At 41.6% G+C, this 18,423-nt stretch overlaps 2 protein-coding genes across 4 annotated transcripts; both read right to left on the bottom strand.

Moving 5' to 3' along the window:
- Positions 1–758: 758 nt before the first annotated feature.
- Positions 759–9,630, bottom strand: LOC101268909 (Rem2A). 3 transcript variants are annotated; one of them, XM_021601280.3, is made up of 6 exons: positions 9,427–9,624; positions 9,259–9,312; positions 8,231–8,546; positions 7,971–8,044; positions 3,185–3,362; positions 759–1,482 (listed from the first exon to the last, which is right to left on the bottom strand). In XM_021601280.3, the coding sequence occupies exons 2-6, from the start codon at positions 9,310–9,312 to the stop codon at positions 1,190–1,192; spliced, it is 915 nt and encodes a 304-aa protein (XP_021456955.3). In that variant the 5' UTR covers positions 9,427–9,624; the 3' UTR covers positions 759–1,189.
- Positions 9,631–10,827: 1,197 nt separating this feature from the next.
- On the bottom strand, positions 10,828–17,138 carry LOC110524567 (uncharacterized). Its single transcript, XM_090236023.1, has 5 exons — positions 16,904–17,138; positions 14,251–15,061; positions 13,801–14,085; positions 12,649–12,867; positions 10,828–12,540 (listed from the first exon to the last, which is right to left on the bottom strand). The coding sequence occupies exons 2-5, from the start codon at positions 14,845–14,847 to the stop codon at positions 12,394–12,396; spliced, it is 1,248 nt and encodes a 415-aa protein (XP_090092149.1). The 5' UTR covers positions 14,848–15,061; positions 16,904–17,138; the 3' UTR covers positions 10,828–12,393.
- Between the last annotated feature and the right edge of the window lie 1,285 nt (positions 17,139–18,423).

Raw genomic sequence — 18,423 nt, forward strand, 5'->3', positions numbered from 1 at the left:
CCCCCATTGCTCCCAGCCAGGGGTTTGGAGCCAAGGGAATGAGTCACAAAGAAAATATGATTTCATGCCACCATTTAAAGGTGGTGATTTTTCCAACTCTGTTTCTTCCTGATTACAGAAGTGCTCTCCCATTCTCTTTGATGAAGTCCATGACAATGATATGAAGACCCATGATATACTCTGTTTCTATGCTTGCTCTTCAATAGTGTGGGTGTGAGTGGGATTGAATAGAGAGTGGAACTAAGGGTAGTACAGTGGTGCTGTGTGATACTGATATCTGACAAAGTGCCATCTGGCACTCCTCCTCCCCAAAATAAACACATTCTGAAATGTAATTAATTCTCCTTAAAGTGTACCCTAATTTTATAAGGGAAATGTTGAACACAAAATTCATATGGCACAAAGATTCTCCTTGTCTCCTTGACAACAGTAACCTGGCAATGATCACTCTACATACAATAAATCCTGGCTCCATTCTCCATCGCCTCAATCCTTCTATCTTATGCCTTTTCTAAATGTAGTCTTTCTCTGGCCCTTTCTCTACCCCCTCTCTGTATCCCCATGGATACAAGATTGTCTGGATACTAAAAAAAGCAAGTGAATCGTCAAAATCTGAATCACTGTGAAAACCATGTTATATCAGGGCTGCTACTGTGATTGCTCTCTTGCACTTGCAAAAAGCATAAAATTAAGTTTCTGGGCTTTGAAGTATCACACCACACAGAGATACATAACCAGATAAAAAAGAGTCACTTTCCTTTCTCATGACTTCTCAGAGTATTTTATTTGGCCCTCAATGAAATCACATGGGAATGGAGTTGGAGAATCAGTCAAACTACTGCAGTATGATGCTTAGGGTTGTATTTACAGGGGTTCAACAGCTAATTCTCTATTCTCTATGGTTCTCTACTACAACATTTCTACATGAATCAACCCAGATACGTCGATCGCTCCTTTAATGCCATTCTCTCTTCCTGGTCTTCTCTGCTTCATCCATGTGTCATCCCCATTACTGTATCCTCCTTTCATCACTCACTTTTACATTCACTTTTCTCTTCACCATAATTTACCTCTTTGAACCCCTCTCTCTATTTTGCAATTGCTTACATTCTATTTCCCTCTTGCTCGCTCTCTAGCCACCCCTCTCTCTTTCTATACATCCCTCATTCTATCCTTCCCTCATCCCTGATCACAGGGCTCCCAGGTCATGGCAGGAGCGGGACTTCTGTCTGAAGAACTTGCCCCCGTCTCGTTCCCTCTCGCGGGGGTAGCGAGGGACCAGGCTAGCGAGGAAACGCTTAGCCCGGTGGGTGATGTTCTCCAGGCCGCCAGCCATGACGTGCCCATAGGCCCCTGGGGGCACCGGACTGAGGCCTCTGGCTAACCTCACAGCAGACTCCAGGAGCTCCACTGTGCGGTGGTCCAGAGAGGTTGACATTTCCACATACAGACAGTCAAACAGAGTAGCACTGGTGAAGGCCTCTGAGAGAGAGAGAGAGAGAGAGCGAGAGAGAATAAGCACAGTTGTCAGTGGTAAACGCATTACCCATTTAGGATGAGGGCATTGCGGATGAGATTGGGTACACGGTGATGTGCTGTTGTCACAGGTTCATCCATATTAGTTACATGTTGAAGCACCTCTTATTCTCTTATTGTGCTGTGACTCAGCCCAGCTCCCCTCTGGTTGACCTCAGGAACACTACAATATAAACATCCCTGCCTCTCTGGATTTTTTTTGTCATTACAGACTACTATCCCTAGGACAAACACAAACACATAATTGAATGCATTTATTCAAAAGATGGAAAAAGCACATATTAAAGAGTGCAACACAGAAATCACGGGGAATGAGAAGCCAGATGATGAAAGATGATGAGAAGCAATTGCACAAATTTGTCTTAATTAAAATCTTATTTGTTAGAGAGATAAAATGATCCCTGACAGCAGAGGAAGAGAGAACCAGTATAGTTCATGTTTTTTCTTCTGTGCACGCTCGTTCAGCTATATTATAAAGCGAGAAGGAAGTGAGTTTTCACCCAGTTCCTGTAAAAGTAATTATGCAGAAAGCCTTGCTCTGCTCTCTGCCTCATAATAAGTCAAAGGCCACACGGATCTGAGGTTACACAACACTCATAACATGATCCCAAAAACAGCCAGGCCTGAGGAGCTGCAGTCTGGAGCAACACACATCACATAGACAGGTGGAGGTGAAAGAGAGTTTTGTGTTCATGTGTCTTATAGGTTGTGGTGACCATACAGCCAAGCTCAGGTGATATGTACATCTAGATGAATAGATGAATGCGTATTTTTATTTATTTTTTATTTTATATCACCTTTATTTAACCAGGTAAGCCAGTTGAGAACAAGTTCTGATTTACAACTGCGACCTGGCCAAGATAAAGCAAAGCAGTGCGACAAAAACAACACAGAGTTACACATGGGATAAACAAACATACAGTCAATAACACAATAGAAAAATCTGTATACAGTGTGTGCAGGAGGTAAGGAAATAAATAGGCCAATAGTGACGAAGTAATTACAATTTACACTGGAGTGATATATGTGCAGCGATCAGTAAGCTGCTCTGACAGCTGATGCTTAAAGTTAGTGAAGGAGATATAAGTCTCCAGCTTTAGTGATTTTTGCAATTCATTCCAGTCACTGGCAGCAGAGAACTGGAAGGAAAGGCATCCAAAGGAGGTGTTGGCTTTGGGGATGACCAGTGAAATATACCTGCTGGAGCGTGTGCTACGGGTGGGTGTTGCTATGGTGACCAGTGAGCTGAGATAAGGCGGAGCTTTACCAAGCAAAGATTTATAGATGACCTGGATCCAGTGGGTATGTTCTTAGTATCTCATGCAAAGTTCTCAGCACGCACAGTCCCTTCCTGCCATACTCCCACACTGCACTGCAGCTGAAATGCTGTGCCACTTTCTGTCTATATTCCTATATTTCTCCCGTCACCGCAGTACCCTGCAGAGATACAGCATAAAACTCAGCCTGTCGACACACTGGGTGGAGATGGCAGGCAGAGACAAGGCAATGAGAGAAGAGAGTATCTATAGGAATAGATCATCTGTAGGGAAAGGTATACACTATGGAATACTGCAGGTTAAGGTTGCAGCGACAAAGGGTAACCACTCTATCACTGTGCTGTAACAAAGAGAGGGCCAATCTGCCTCACCTTGAGCGCTGACCTCGCGCGAACGGACCAGGTCACTCTTGTTGCCCACGAGGATGATGGGAGTTTGTGGCTGCGTCTCCCTGAGGAGGAGGCGAAGTTGGGCGGTGCGGTGGAAACTACGCCTGTCCGTGACAGAGAACACCAGGACACACACCTCACACTGCAGAGCAGACAGGTCCTGAGAGAGAGAGGGAGGAAGAGAGATCACCACAACCATACCGCTTGACCTTCCATTTAGTCGTAGGAATTTTTATGAGAATAAACTTGTTTATATGTAATTATATGTCATTTATACCTGGCTCTAACATGGGTTCTGTGTCCTGATCTTGTCCACATTCTGATTATGCCCACATTTTCAGAAATGTGTATACTCATGGTATTAAAACGTGTCTCATATCCATCCACTGTGTCTGCATTGTGACCAGATTTCCTGGTCCCTCCCTTTAAGAAAATTATTTCACTGCTATATTTTCCAAACAATCTTTCATTATTTATTTTAAGACATATTGATGGCATATGTGAAGGGTGCCGCCTGTCAATGATTTTAGAGGGTGGGATAATGATGATTTAAATGTTTTCACTGTCCAGATCGGTCTACACTTGTACATCCAGACACAATGCGTCTGACTACCTCAAGAGGTGGTCAAGAAGATCTGATCACAATCAGATCACAGTGCCTGTTTAATTGTCTACACCTATCAAAAAATGTGAGCACAATCAGAATGTGGACAAGATCATGCCAAAGGACGCATGTTCAAACCAGGTAGAAACTCGGGCTGGGAATTGCCAGGGACCTCATGATACAAAATGATCACGATACTTAGGTGCCGATACTATACGTATTGCTGTTCTCAAGATTCTATAAGTATTGCGATTCGATACTGTAACGGCTGTTGGAAGGAGAGGACCAAGGTGCAGCGTGGTACGTGTTCATACTTTTATTTAAACTGAACACTGAATTAACAAAAATAACAAAGAGAACGAACGAAACGGAAACAGTTCTGTCAGGTGCAGACACAAAAACAGAAAACAACTACCCACAAAAACCCAGTGGGAAAAAGCTACCTAAGTATGATTCTCAATCAGAGACAACGATAGACAGCTGCCTCTGATTGAGAACCACAACTGCCAAACAACAAAGAAATACAAAACATAAAAAATGAACATAGAATGCCCACCCTAGTCACACCCTGGCCTAACCAAAATAGAGAATAAAAGCCTCTCTATGGCCAGGGCGTGACAGATACTGTGATTTTATTCTGATTCGATGTTCTAAACATATTGCTCACCATATGTCCGCTGCAGAGGGACAAAAGAGAGCCATGAGAAAATTAGTTTTGATCAGTCAAGGAAATTAAAGTGCTGAAAAGAAATTGGCTCCCTATTTAAAAAGAAGATGAGAACAACTCATCTTGATTTTTAGTGCAGGTACAGCCAACTAGCGCAAAAATAATATTGAGATATTGTCAAAACAATATATCGTTATAAAGAATATCCCGATATGTAAATAGCTCGGACCCCCCCATTACAATGGGTCTACATAAGTCACCAAGTGAAGAGGTAGAGCGAGGCAGCTCTTCCCTCCCTAAAAATCTTTCTTTATGTGGTTTGTGCCAACATTTTCCCACTGCTGTGCTGAGAGCCTTATAAATGACAGTCAGTAAGAACACGTAATTATAACTCTGGCATGATGAGTGCTCTATGACAGACAGAGTCATATCAAAGAGTGTGTGTACTTGTGTTTTTTCAACATTTCAAACAAACGATTGTTCTGGTGGTATGCAGTGAAAGCCTGCTGCCTGCAGCAGTCAAGAGTGAAAGTGAAGCCCTGTGCTCTTTCATTCTATGATTCCCTGCTGCCTAGAGACAAATTACCATACCACACCAACTGGGAACCACGTCAATTACTGATGACACACACAGAGAATACAATGAGACACACACACAAACACACACACTGGATACCCTTTGAGTGAATCCTTCATAAGTCACTGAAAACGCCTCAGGGACACTGTGTGAGCAAAGCTACATTTGATTTCTAAAATCGGAATTTAAGATTTCACTCTTGAGACTGCATCAAAAGATTAACTCAAACTCTTCTGAACAGATGAGACAGAGCAGCATCACCAAGATCAGTATCTCCTAAAAGACAACCAAAGAACATCAGTGATCCACTTACAGATGTAGGATCTTACTGTTTTTTTCAATCACTGCACATTGTATATTTCCAAAGTTCTTAAGTACAAAACTCTAAACGGATAGCACTTGTAATCCCCCTATCTTATAGAACCTTAGACTGTGCATTCATTGGGGTTTCACACATCTTTCACCCCTGAGTCATTCATGGAAAATCTAAGTTTTCTGTGAAATACCATGAGAACATTTTGCTTAGTCACCAATACTGTACATCAGATAATGATAGGCTCGATTTAGTCATTTTAACTACCATTTAATCCAATAGCAGGAAAGAATATTAGCGGGTAAATATCATTTTCCATACAGTATTTGACTAGAACTTGACATGCACAATTATTTTATCATTTGTATCCAATGGCATGTTGTGAGAATGTTGAGAAATATGTCAGTCTTACAGTTTCATTAACCTTATACAGTACATACAGTACCAGTCAAAAGTTTGAACACACCTACTCATTCACTATTATTATTCTACAAAGTAGAAAATAGTACAAATAAAGAAAAACCCTGGAATGAGTAGGTGTGTCCAAAATTTTGACTAGTACTGTACATAGGGCAAATCATCAGAAATAGGGTATTGTACATCAGTTCACTACTGTAAAAATGTAGCACAGTGTTGTATGCCATTTCTGCCCCATGCATCATTTTAGAAGATCACCTTTTCTACGTGACTTGTAAACTGATACAGAATCGCCTGTCTCTCTGTTTGAAATTCATTAGCTTACAGTGCATCAATGAAATTCATATCAATGAAAGTCAGATAATGATTTGAATGTTGTTATATACAAGTTACAACCCAGGTATTTCAGCAGTGCATTGTATACTGCACTATAATTCCAAATGGTAGCACATAGAGTGACTCTTTCCACTTTGTCCTATTGACGCAGAGTGGCTGATGGAGAATGATTATGTAGTATTTACAGCCACATCCATACATAAATTGATGTAAAATGTATAAGCTAAAATATAGAAATTGACAGTGTTCAGCAGTTAGCAAACTATATATGTTAACTAGGCACTACATGGTTCAGTAGTTATCAGTTTTGAGCAGTTTAATTAAGTGATAGATTATTGTATTGTTAAAAAATGCAGGAAAATCATATAAAAAGTAAAGTGAATATTGAAAAGCAGATACTTAGATTGAAAATGCATCTGAATTGAAGAGGGATTTGGTGCAGTGAACAAGTGACTGTGAATTTATTTGTTGTACTCAGTAAATTGAAATGTGCTTAAAGTTTTGAAACATGAGCCATTTATATGATCTGTTTTGATGTTCATGCTTAGAGTTATGAAAATGTACCACATACTTGTGAAAATTGCACCAAAGTGATAAAAAAAACACTGTAATTTGATCACCCTGTTATTGCAGGAACTCCGAACCTGTAGTGTAATCAAGGTTGAAAAAGGCTTCTAAAGTTTGTAATCATTTGCCCTAACAAAAATGTATCAACCCCTTCAAAAATGTCCATTAATTATAATCCACACAATAATTCACATTTAGCTGATTAAGGTAAACGAAAAGGAAAGATACAACTTCACAAACTCTTGTGATTCCAGACTGGAGACCTCCTACAGAGAGATAATTTTGCAATACCCAACCTCTAGCTGAGTCAGAAAAAGCAAAAGGAAAAAAGTGTCCCCAGTATGTCTGCTCAGTTCCCTCCCTCACCAGTGGTGGAAAAAGTACCCAATTGTCATACTTGAGTAAAAGTAAAGATACCTTAACAGAAAATTACTAAAGTAAAAGTGAAAGTCACTCAGTAAAATATTACTTGAGTAAAAGTCTAAAAGTATTTGGTTTTAAATATACATAAGTATCAAAAGTAAATGTCATTGCAAAAATGTACTTAAGTATCAAAAGTAAAAGTAAAGTATAAATAATTTAAAATTCCTTATATTAAGCAAACCAGATTGTTCATGTTTTTTATTTATTTATGGATAGCCATAGGCATATCCAACACTCAGACATCATTCAGAAACAAAGCATTTGTGTTAAGTGAGTCAGCCGGATCAGAAGCAGTAGAGATTACCAGGGATGTACTCTTGATAAGTGTCTGAATTTGACAATTTCTTACCTGCTAAGCATTCAAAATGTAATGAGTACTTGTGGGTGTCTGGGAAAATGTAAGGAGTAAAAAGTACATCATTTTCTTTTGGAATGTAGTGAAGTAAAGGTAAACATTTTCAAAAATATAAATAGTAAAGTAAAGTACAGATACCCCCAAAAAACTACTTAAGTAGTACTTTAAAGTACTTTTACTTAAATACTTTACACCACTGTCCCTCACACATCCATGAACACATGTGTTTGAAGCACGCTCAGGAGAAACAGAGGTAATCCAGTGGAAAATAACCTGATAATAGGCTTCCTTTCCAGCCAATCACAGACTCCCACAGGGGAATGTCATATTTCCACTGCCTGATCAAAGACAAGGAGATCGGGCAACACTTTATGACTAAACATGAGAAAAACTACACCAAAACCCCCACATTAAAAGTTAACCCATGATTTAAGACAGGGGAGGAGGGTAAAGGAGTGGAAAGAGAAGGCTGGGGTAGAGTGGGGCCACAGAGATGTAGTTTGGCTCACCTGCCTCCAGTTGTCGTAGATAAGGATGGTGCAGTCCTCGTCGTCCACGGTAACAGTACGTACATAGCCCTCTCCTGAGGGAGAGACATAAGCAGGCAAGTTTCAGGTGGGAGATGAGGGGAAGAAGGCTTTTAGCTTATGTTCATTTACAAGACATACACATTGCTGGGATGTTATGCATTGCACATGCTCTACCTGTTAGTATCATAGGCCTATTTTTGTTGAAACACTGTCCAACATCCAAACACCAATCAGTGTACCTTCAGAATCCACAGAAGCAGTTCTATCCAAATCTCCAGCCAAGGCGATAGCAAGGCTTGACTTGCCCACCCCATTTTGCCCCAGCAGGGCAATTCGAAAGGGCCCTTCAGAGGGGGGTCTCCCCTCTGCCGCTGAGGCGATGGTCTCATCCTTCGCCGGGCTGAAACTGATTGGAGGAGGAGAAGGTCCAGCCAACCCTGATGTCCAATCACAATCATCATGGACTGCTTCTTCTCGTCTGAGCTGGTGTTTGATTGGCACAGGGGTACTTCCTCTGCGTAAAGGTGGGGCACTGGACAGAGTCATACTGTCACACTAAAAGAGACAAATAAATAACTATACACATTACATTCACATAAAAACATGGACCAACAAGATTATGACTTTGTGTCCACATTTCCATCAACATTCCACACTCTGTAGCAGTTTTCCACACAGACAGAAATGGTCAATTGTCTAGAAAGCAGGGAAGGTGTTGTGGCGTCAGTGTGCATGCCTGTGCTTCCCAATGAACTACCTTAATCATCTGTCTCCAGGAAGACTTGACACCAATTGGACTGTAATAGGGAGTGTCACTCTCTACCTGACATGTTATCACTTTCAGTGTGATCCTGAAATAGAATGCTCTTACATTACTGTATCCCGCTTTGTATCTATGACCCCCATTGACACCTGCACTGTCCCTGCCTGTCTCCCCCTCTCTATCTCGCCATCTCCCTTTGTATTTTAATCTCTCTTTATCTGTCTGTCTCTCGCTTCACAGACACACACACATTAAGAGATGCCACTCAAGAACTAAATGGTATGCCCATGACAAATTTGATGTTAGTGAAATCTAAAGCTCAAAAATAAATAACTAATCAAAACCCTTCTATTATGTCACCAGCACCTCCCACGTTTTGTCACTCACAGATGACAGATGTCTTGTGAGGCAACCGTTAGACAAACTATGACATATTTGCATCGATATAAACAGTTAAAAAGCTACGTGCTGCCCGGCACATTGTGTTTAAACATCCCCGCCTACCTTAGCCAGTGTTTCCTCGATATTGATAATGTCTATGAGCGCATCTGTCTGCATCTGCAATGTGAAATACACCGGTCAGAAATCGACTACCTACTCCCGAGCGTTTTCCCGCCCTCCCACTCATCTCACTCCCGCGCGCTCTACCTCAAAGCCACATGATGATCTCACCTGGCACAAGACTCGCAGCACCAACAAAGTAAAAACGGTTCTCTCTCTCTCTTTTCCACTTTCTCTCTCTCTCTCTATTTCATGCGCGCTCAGAAACAAACATCACAGGCACAGACTCAGAGGCTACACAGACAACACACTTCTCTCTCCCCCACAGTGTGCTTTCGTACAGTAAGTTAGGTCCTCCTGCAGTGTGTCTTCTGCATTATGACTCACTTACATGACGTGTAAATAAATGATCGTCGCCAGCTTTTTATTTTCTTAGACAAAATTTATTTAGGCTATTGAATGTAAAGCTGCGTTGACTGGATTTTCCCTGTAGAGAAAATGTCATGTGGAGTCCATCTCTATAAAATGTTTGAATGCAGGAGCTACATGGGTCAGATAAAGCATAAATCATCATCTGTTGATAAGATGCTCATTTCACTCCACTAATTTATATTTTGGATGCTGCAGATACTTGGAATAATAGGTGTACATTTCGGCACTAGGGCGCAGCAGAGTACAGTTTTGTCTTCCAGCACCTCTACCATGTATTGCCCTTTAGAGTGTGTGTTTGTGTGTGTGCCCGCGCCTATATACGTGTTTGTGTCTTTGGGCATTCAAAGTACTGTACATGTGTTCATACACGTGTGCGTTTCTGCGGTCACTTTATCCCTTGGGCAGTAACCTCTAACATACTCTCTCGCTCGCTCTCTCTCTTTCTCTCTCACTCTATGTCTGCCTCTCTCCTATTAGGCCTTCTTAGGCTATCTAAATCTTAGCACTGGGTTTCCTGTTGTTGGTGTTTCTTGTCTCTCTCTATCACACTCTCTGTAAATATTATTTTACACTGGGGGGAAAAAGGGAGCAAATTTTCACCTCTGATATTTGCAAGCTGAGATTGTATGAATGTGAATTGATTTAAGCATCTCTGTAAAGTTTGTGTATTTCAGCATATGCCGTGTTGTAAGTGAATGTAAGTGTGAGTGGCTGTGTGTAGCAGCGTGAGTAGGGTGAGTGTTCATGTTACTCTGTGTACGTCCTCTGCACACAATGCTACAATGGACTCCGGCAGTGAGCAGTCAGGGCGCTATTATAGCCCTAATCCTGTCCCTATTATACAGGCCAGAGAGAGCGAGAGCCACAGAGAGGGAGGCAGGGCCGAGGGTGAGGTCATCCCAAACAGAGCTCTGCCGGGGTCACTGCCTCTCTATAGAGGGACACAGAATGACAGAGAGATGGAGGGAGAGAAAAATGGAAGAGGGGATGAGGTAAATAGAACAGGTCTACAGGAGATTGGAAAAGTGGGAGGGACAGAGAAGGGATAGAGAGAGATTACTAGGTGTTTAAAGTACATGTGAAACTGAGACAAAGAGAGAAATTCAGAAAAAGATTGGAAAATTAACAAAACTGCCAAGGTTGATAAAAATATTGTCTTTATTTCATAGGAAACCACACTACAGTAGGAGCATCAACCATGATTGCAATAATGATTGTAGTCATACTATTGAAAATAATCAAAAAAATAATTAAAATGTGGATTTATTCTGCTTGAAAATAAAAGTACACACTAAGCTTGTAGATTAAATTGTAATAAATTGTAAATTGTAATAATAATCGGTACATAAATAAACAATTAATAAATACTGTGAATAAATAAGTGAATAAATAAAACAGATAAATCAATTAATGAACCTACACCTAGCCAAAACAATTAGCTCTAATGTAGCTACCCTGGTAACATTTCATGAGCTGGTCTGTCTTTGAATGTCCACATTTTCTTGCATTTCACCCTACTTTTTAAGAATCCACAGTGTCCAGCTCTGTGGTGCTTGTTGCATTAAGGTTGTCGCTCTCTTACAAAAGTGTTTTCAGCACAACCTAGATTGTATTATAAAAGCTTGAAGACAAAACATAGTAACACAGTCCATTTAGCACTCTGTTGCCTTTTTGGGGGGGATGTTCTTTGTACAGACCAATTTGACGACAACAACTGCAGCAACCACAGTTTCTTGTTTCACATGTTAGAGCCAACTGATTGATTGTGGAAATCCTACAGTACAGGTTGACAGAAGAAGTCTCTTGGAGGTCTGTTCACGAATCACAGATAGCACACTGCAATTATTCTTCATAGTCATTATGACAAAAATTTATGTTATTTTCAACAAGCAAAGTATGGATATGTTTTAATTTGTCTTTTTTTATGTATCTACTTTATACATGAGTGTTTATGTCAATTTTTCATTTAGCACAACCACAGGAATTCTATTAGAAAAAGGATCCTTGTACATTATTTTTCTATGATTATTCATCTTAAAAATGTGATAGTGGGTAACAAGTCTTGGTGAGCAAAAACACCTTGGTAGGCAACTGTGAAATATTTGCTGGCGAGTACAACTGCATGCCATGGACACTTGAAGATCATACACCACTACACATCCAATACCACAGCACTACTCAGACCTTTGAGTTTCCAATGAGCCCAGTCAACCTACACCATCACAGTGTGCATGTCAGGGGCTGGATTCAACCCAACCATTGTTTGGATATCATATTTGGTTGATGAATGCTACGATGGAGTTTGTTCAGTTTGAGGATGACCTGTGACCTTCCATGCCCTGATTTGACCAGTGCAGGATGCATCCTGAAGATGTTTCATTGAGTCTTTGTGCTACTATGAACGTCACTGTGATATCAAAACTGAAGTCTTCACCATTAGTCCGGTTTATGAAGCAATCTAGGGCTCGATTCTAACCCTAAGTTAACAGTCAAGTGCCAGCTCAGCAGGTTGATTTCACAGTCATATATGGCCTAGTTCTAACCCCACTACCTGCCTGACAACCTCCACACACGCACACACACCCCCAACCCTCCCTCCCTTCCTCCCAAAGACTGATTTCCCAGTGCTGGCCTTATTTAGGCTGACCTGCTCATTTATCCCACTCTCATCCGTTAATTTTTATGTCCTCTCCTCTGGGTATGTCCTCAGAGGAAGTAGTCAGGTGGTGGTGAGGGGGGGTTGTTGGCGTGGGTAGGTGGAGCATCGTTTGTGCTGACAAGCTTTTCGTAGCGAGCCTTGTAGGCGTCCCTCTCCCTCAGCACCCGAGATAGCTCACACTGCAGCTGTTCTAACTGAGGAGAGAGACGGACAGGAGAGAGTTATTAGAGCTTTTATTTAGTAGTTGTTGGCAGTGGTGTGTTTTTGTTGTGTGTGTATGTGTGTGTGTGTGTGTATCCTACCTGTTGTGTGAGGACGTGTTTCTCAGACTCCAGTGCGTGGCGGTGCTGCAAGCGTTTGTAGCGACAGGACTGGGCATAGCCTCGATTCTTTAGCGTACGACGTTTCTGCTTGAGACGCACCACCTCATCCTTACTGACGCCACGCAGGTGTCTGTTCAGCTCCCGCACCGATAGGCTCACCAGCTGTTCGTCTGAGAAACGCTCATCTACCCCACCACACTGCACACAGACACAGGGAGAGATGGTTACTTCCGAACGTTGACATGAATTACGGTTATGCAGAATAGATAGGACCTAAAACATTTTGACTGACTTTCAATGTGTGTGTGTGTGTGTGTGTGTTTGTGTGTGTGTGTCTGAGTTGTGCATGTGTGGTTCTGTGCGTGATGTGAGTGTGCCTAGCTTTGTGTGTCAGGGGGCACATTTTGGTATCACATGTCCATAATCTGTCAGATAATCTGACTGATTGAAAGTGACAGTAATCAGGGTTATACACAGCAATAATAGCAGATATTATCATAAGCTCACACTGTGCTCCACATACTGCACAGAGATTCTCTCAGACACCTGGTTGAAGAATGCAGATATAGAACAGTACTGAACATTCCATAAACAATAGCATTACCAGCCCCACACATAGCTCCTTCAACCATAGAACAGCTAGAGGAAAATCAAAATCAAATCAATTCAAAGCCCTGGAGTTATTGATGTGGCCTAGTAAGTATTAGCTTTAACACAGTTCATATATCAATGTTGATGTAGTACAATTGCTTGTATCTATTAAAAGGAGAATTATTGCTCCCTTTATTACATTTACTCCAATATTCTGTACTTGCCTGCAGGACAAACAATGCATTTTTAAACAAGGAATGTCTACAGATAAACTCATTGTCATCTCAGAGTAGAGGCGTGTTTTCTATACTTATAGCAGGTACACGGCATGCACACTTAATCATGTTCTAATGTTCTAATCCCAATCCTTTACAGCATGATCCCTCTATCACATCTCCCTCCCCTCTCCCATATGCTCCTGCTCCATCCAGTACTGGCGCTGTTGTTGCTAGCCTGTTGCTAGCCTTCTCGTTTCTCTTATCTTGGTTATTCTACTATATTTTGTTTCATACTGTCATGCCCCCTGACCATATTAATTACTTGGAGGTGATGATGATGATGATGATGATGGCCATGCATGGGGTGGTGCGGGTGGTGATGATGATTATGATGTGGATGATGGTGATGAAGTCGGTCAGAGGGGCTCTGGGGTTGTGGGTAGGATGCTGAAGAGGGGTTGGTGTTGGGGAGCAATTGAGGGCCAGAGGAGAGGTAGAGGAGTGGACGATGACACATATCCGTCCCATTGGCGCAGGAAATGTCACCTCCACTGTCACTACCCGAATCCCCCAGGTTACTGCTGGAACTCTGGGAAAGCACTGGGAACTGAGAGCGAGAATACACAGTGGAGGATTGGAAAGAGGGAGAGAGAAAAAGAGAAATACAAACATTGATTATAGTCTATCTATGTCATTACGAACCCACTATCAAAAGTGAATAACAACATATCATTTACAGACATCCACAGACAATATTGGCAGTGTTACATACCTGTGAGTTAACAGCTGCTGCAGCTGAGTTCAGTAGAGCCTCCACAGCGTCCTCACAGCCCAGGAAGCTGCCGACCGACCCTCTTTCTCTGTCTCCCCGCTCTGGCCCGCCTCCCAGCAGGGACGCAGGTCCCCCCGCCTCCCCTCCAAACTGCTGCTGCAGCGCTGCGAGCCAGATCAGGTCCTCCAAAGAAGCAGGGTTAGGACCCTGGGCACCCCCATGGGAGGGGCTACCCTCCACGTTCCCCTGAGATCCAGAACTGATGCCAGAAGTGTAGCTGTTTGAGATGGACAGAGGGAAGGAGATGGAGGAGGAGGAGGAAGGGGAGAGGGAGGAAGAGGCTGAGGGAGGTGGGTGGGCATCGCTCAGTGTTGGAGAGGGGGGCAGGGAGTTGTATGGGCTAGAGCTGAGGCTGGTGTATGGACCAGGGGAACTGGAGGGGTCGTGGGGTAGGCTAGACTTGGGGAATGTGCAGGGGGGAGGGAGAGGAGGAGTGTCAGGCTTCACCTCAAACTTAAGGAGGTCAAAGTCATTGAGGTACTCCATCGCCAGTGGACTGGGGGGGAGGGAGGGCATGGGGAGAGAGGGAGATGACATGGCCACGGCTTTGGGAGCAGACTGAGTTTGTCCGTGTGTCAGGGTTGTGTGTTAATTCACCTCTCTGTTTTAGTGCAGCAGCAGTCCATACACAACAACAGGCTTGATGCCTCCCAACACTCAGACAGCCTTGGTGTCCAATAATGGACTGACTGGCGACTGTCCTCTGTGGAGAAAACAGCCTTCCTGTGTCCGTGTGTGTTTCTTCTTGGTCCTGTCAGAGAGAGAGAAAATGGCATAGGTGATCGTTCTCAAAGTTGGTGTAAAGTCATGAAAACAACATCTCTATGTGTTAGGTAGACAGGAACTGAGGTCAAGATAACATCTCTAATGAGGACAGAGAAGAGGAGAGAGAAGAGGACAGGATGTGGGAAACAACACAAGAACAACAATCTGGCCATAGACGGAAGAACCTCTTTACCAGACCTCTCTCTCTCTATGGCTTACAATTTGTCTGAGTATGTACAAGTAATGAACTAGATCCAAAACAATTAGTGCAACTTTCTAGAAAGTAGAGAAATCAGGACTCTCACCCTGTGCACCCAATCAAGTGAATTTACACTTGTGAGGTAGTGTTATTCTCCAGTGTGAGTATGTGTCCAACTGTCTGTTAGTATGTTGAAGTATTAAGTGACTAATCCTCATTCGATCCCCATTGCCCCCCATAGACACACACACACACATTTACACACATGTACACACACACAAATAAACTTGATTTGGATATTCCTACATCGACCTCAACTCACTAATAGCAAATACATTTGTATAGACATTTGTCAGCTTGCATTCTTGTCGTACTATATAATTCAGACTCCTATTATATACCGGTAGTAAGCATGCTGTTATGCAGCAAAGACTGATGTCTGATGTGGCATAATCAAACAAGAGAGATATGTATACCCATATTATACACCTAAATACTTTCGTCAACTTTTTTGATACAATCTGTGACATCATTTGACTGGAATGGTGTGATGTTGAAATAATTGACTATGGGGTGAATTTGGTCATCATCAAGTCCAACTAAACTTTTTTTGCTGTGTGACATTTCAAAGCTATCTGAATTTCAGGGACAAATCAGTAAACAATGCAGTAGGATAGAACTTCTACCCATCTCATAGCTTCAGTATTTTCTTAATGGGATGACATTAATTCATTTGATAACATAACAGGTCAAAGCACATTTCAGTAATTCAAAAAGCATTCACTTTTCATAATCTCCATAACAGAAGAGATTTCCAAGCCTAAATTTCAAAAACTGTTTCAAAGCTAAGGTTTTGACCTAATGAAGACCTGTAACTTTTCTCTGCTGTTTTATTTCTCATGGGTCATTTAATGAAGAAACACTTGTGCAGAGAAGATAATCTAACTGAATATTATATAAATATATATTAATGACAGAAAAACATAGACTTCAAAAACATTATCCAACATTTACTGAACATGTCAAAAGATAATAACCTCAAAGAAAATGCTCAATCTTTCTAGTATTCTTGTTTTTTGTTAGAACACTTTGAAACTTACACTTTGGGCTAATTACCACACAACAATTACATAAACAAACTGAAAATCGATCTGATCATGTACAAGAGCACATTTGGAAACATAGTACTATAGTTTTTCTTGAAAATAAAACATTTGAAATTGGAACAACAACCTCAACATTGGTAGTACAACATCCCAAACTATTTCTACAACAAATACTTAATCAGTATCAGCACCGACTATACTGATGATAATCATCATATTTACTGTAAAATTAATAATAATGACAACCCATGTCAGACAGATGGTTCTACTGGTTCCACACATTAATTGTAGCCCCTGATGTCCACTATGGACCATGACAGAGAGGAAAAACTGTGGGGTGCCACAGAGGCCTCAAGCTGGCTTCAGCCCAGAGTAGGGGGAGAGAGAACCAACAGAAAGACAGAGAGACATGGGGAAAGAGAGAGAAAAAAGTAGAATGACACTAGGAGAGACAAAGGCCTGAAAGAGAGAGGAATGAGAGGGACGGAGAAGAGGAGGTGTAGTTGAAAAAAAAAAATCTTACCGTAGGTCATAGATAGGATGATTGATTTAGATGTCCTCTCACCATTTCCCCCCACAAAAGTGACAATACTGACGGATTTACCGACACACGTTCACAGAGAGAGACAAAAAAGAGAGGGTGTGTGCACATGTGAGTGCATATGACACTCTGTCACTGAGTGTCACTGCCCCTTCTCTTTCTCTCCTCTCTGTAGCAAATCCCTGTCTCCCTCTTCATCACACTCCCCTCTTCTCTCTCACCCCAATATCCCTCTCTAGAGCCATGGCTCTCTGCAATCATGGTTCAAATCTCTCTCTCTCTCTCGCTCTCTCTCTCTCTCTCTCTCTCTCTCTCCTTCTCTCTCTCGCTCATTCTGTCCCCACGACTCCACTATCCCCCACATTTTTTGTCATTGCCAAAAATACTATTAACTCTGTTTAAAATGTAATATTTTTTGCATCAACATACAACCATGCACTTACACCCATCCCCCAAACAAACTCTCCACACACACATGCAAACCCATCAGTAGTCACATGTCAGATCATATTATAAACCATGTTAAGCGTGTGGTGGTAACACCACAAGCAGCGTGCTCATCCGGGCATGTCATGATGTCACCTTATCAATGCTTCATGACATATATTTGCATCCCATTTGCTGCTACAGTGAACTGCGACTGCTACACACATGTTTATGAAGATGGCCATGTTGACAGCTTATCAACAGTGATCTTGTAATAGAAAGACTAAGAGAGACTTCTTAGTGCTTTTACAAAGGTTGTATTGAAACTTGATTGATGGGTTTGTTGGCTCTCTACCTCCACACAGTGGACACTGATTCAGAGGCATTGGGTTTAATGCAGAAGACCAATTTCAGTTGAATGTATCCAGTTGGGCAACTGACTACAGTGCCTTCAGAAAATATTTACACAATATTTTTTTGTGTTAAAGCCTGAATGTAAAATTAAATTTTTTTGTCACTAGCCTGGACTCAATACCCCATAAAAAAATTAAAAGCTGAAATGTCTTGAGTCAATAAATATTCAACTCCTTTGTTATGGCAAGCCTTAATAAGGTAAGGAGTAAACATAATAAGTCACATAATAAGACTCACTCTGTGTGAAATAATAGTGTTTAACATGATTTTTGAATGACTATCTCATCTCTGTATCACACACATATCTGTAAGGTTCCTCAGTCGATCAGTGAATTTCAAACACAGATTCAACCACAATGACCAGGGAGGTTTTCCAATGCCTCGCAAAGAAGGGCACCTATTGTAGATGGGTAAAAAAAAAGCAGACATTGAATATCCTTATGAGTATGGTGAAGTTATTAATTACTAACTCAGTTGCCTGAGAGGGAGGAAACTGCTAAGGGATTTCACCATGATGCCAATGTTGACTTTAAAACAGTTACAGAGTTTAGTGGCTGTGATAGGAGAAAACTGAGGATGGATCAACAACATTGTAATTACTCCTAAATGACAGAGTGAAAAGAAGGATAAAAAATATTCCAAAACATGCATCTTGTTTGCAA

This window comes from Oncorhynchus mykiss, chromosome 5, assembly GCF_057628025.1.
Source record: "Oncorhynchus mykiss isolate SJ-2025 chromosome 5, ASM5762802v1, whole genome shotgun sequence".
In the NCBI taxonomy this organism is placed as follows: domain Eukaryota; kingdom Metazoa; phylum Chordata; class Actinopteri; order Salmoniformes; family Salmonidae; genus Oncorhynchus; species Oncorhynchus mykiss.

Coding starts and splice junctions, on each gene's coding strand:
- LOC101268909 (XM_021601280.3), bottom strand. CDS start 9,312: ATGCAGACAGATGCGCTCATAGACATTATCAATATCGAGGAAACACTG. Junction 8,045..8,230: donor TGCTTCTGTGGATTCTGAAG/GTACACTGATTG, acceptor TCTCTCCCTCAG/GAGAGGGCTATGTACGTACT. Junction 3,363..7,970: donor TCTACGACAACTGGAGGCAG/GTGAGCCAAACT, acceptor TCTCTCTCTCAG/GACCTGTCTGCTCTGCAGTG.
- LOC110524567 (XM_090236023.1), bottom strand. CDS start 14,847: ATGTCATCTCCCTCTCTCCCCATGCCCTCCCTCCCCCCCAGTCCACTG. Junction 14,086..14,250: donor CAGCAGCTGTTAACTCACAG/GTATGTAACACT, acceptor TCTCGCTCTCAG/TTCCCAGTGCTTTCCCAGAG. Junction 12,541..12,648: donor AACACGTCCTCACACAACAG/GTAGGATACACA, acceptor CTCTCTCCTCAG/TTAGAACAGCTGCAGTGTGA.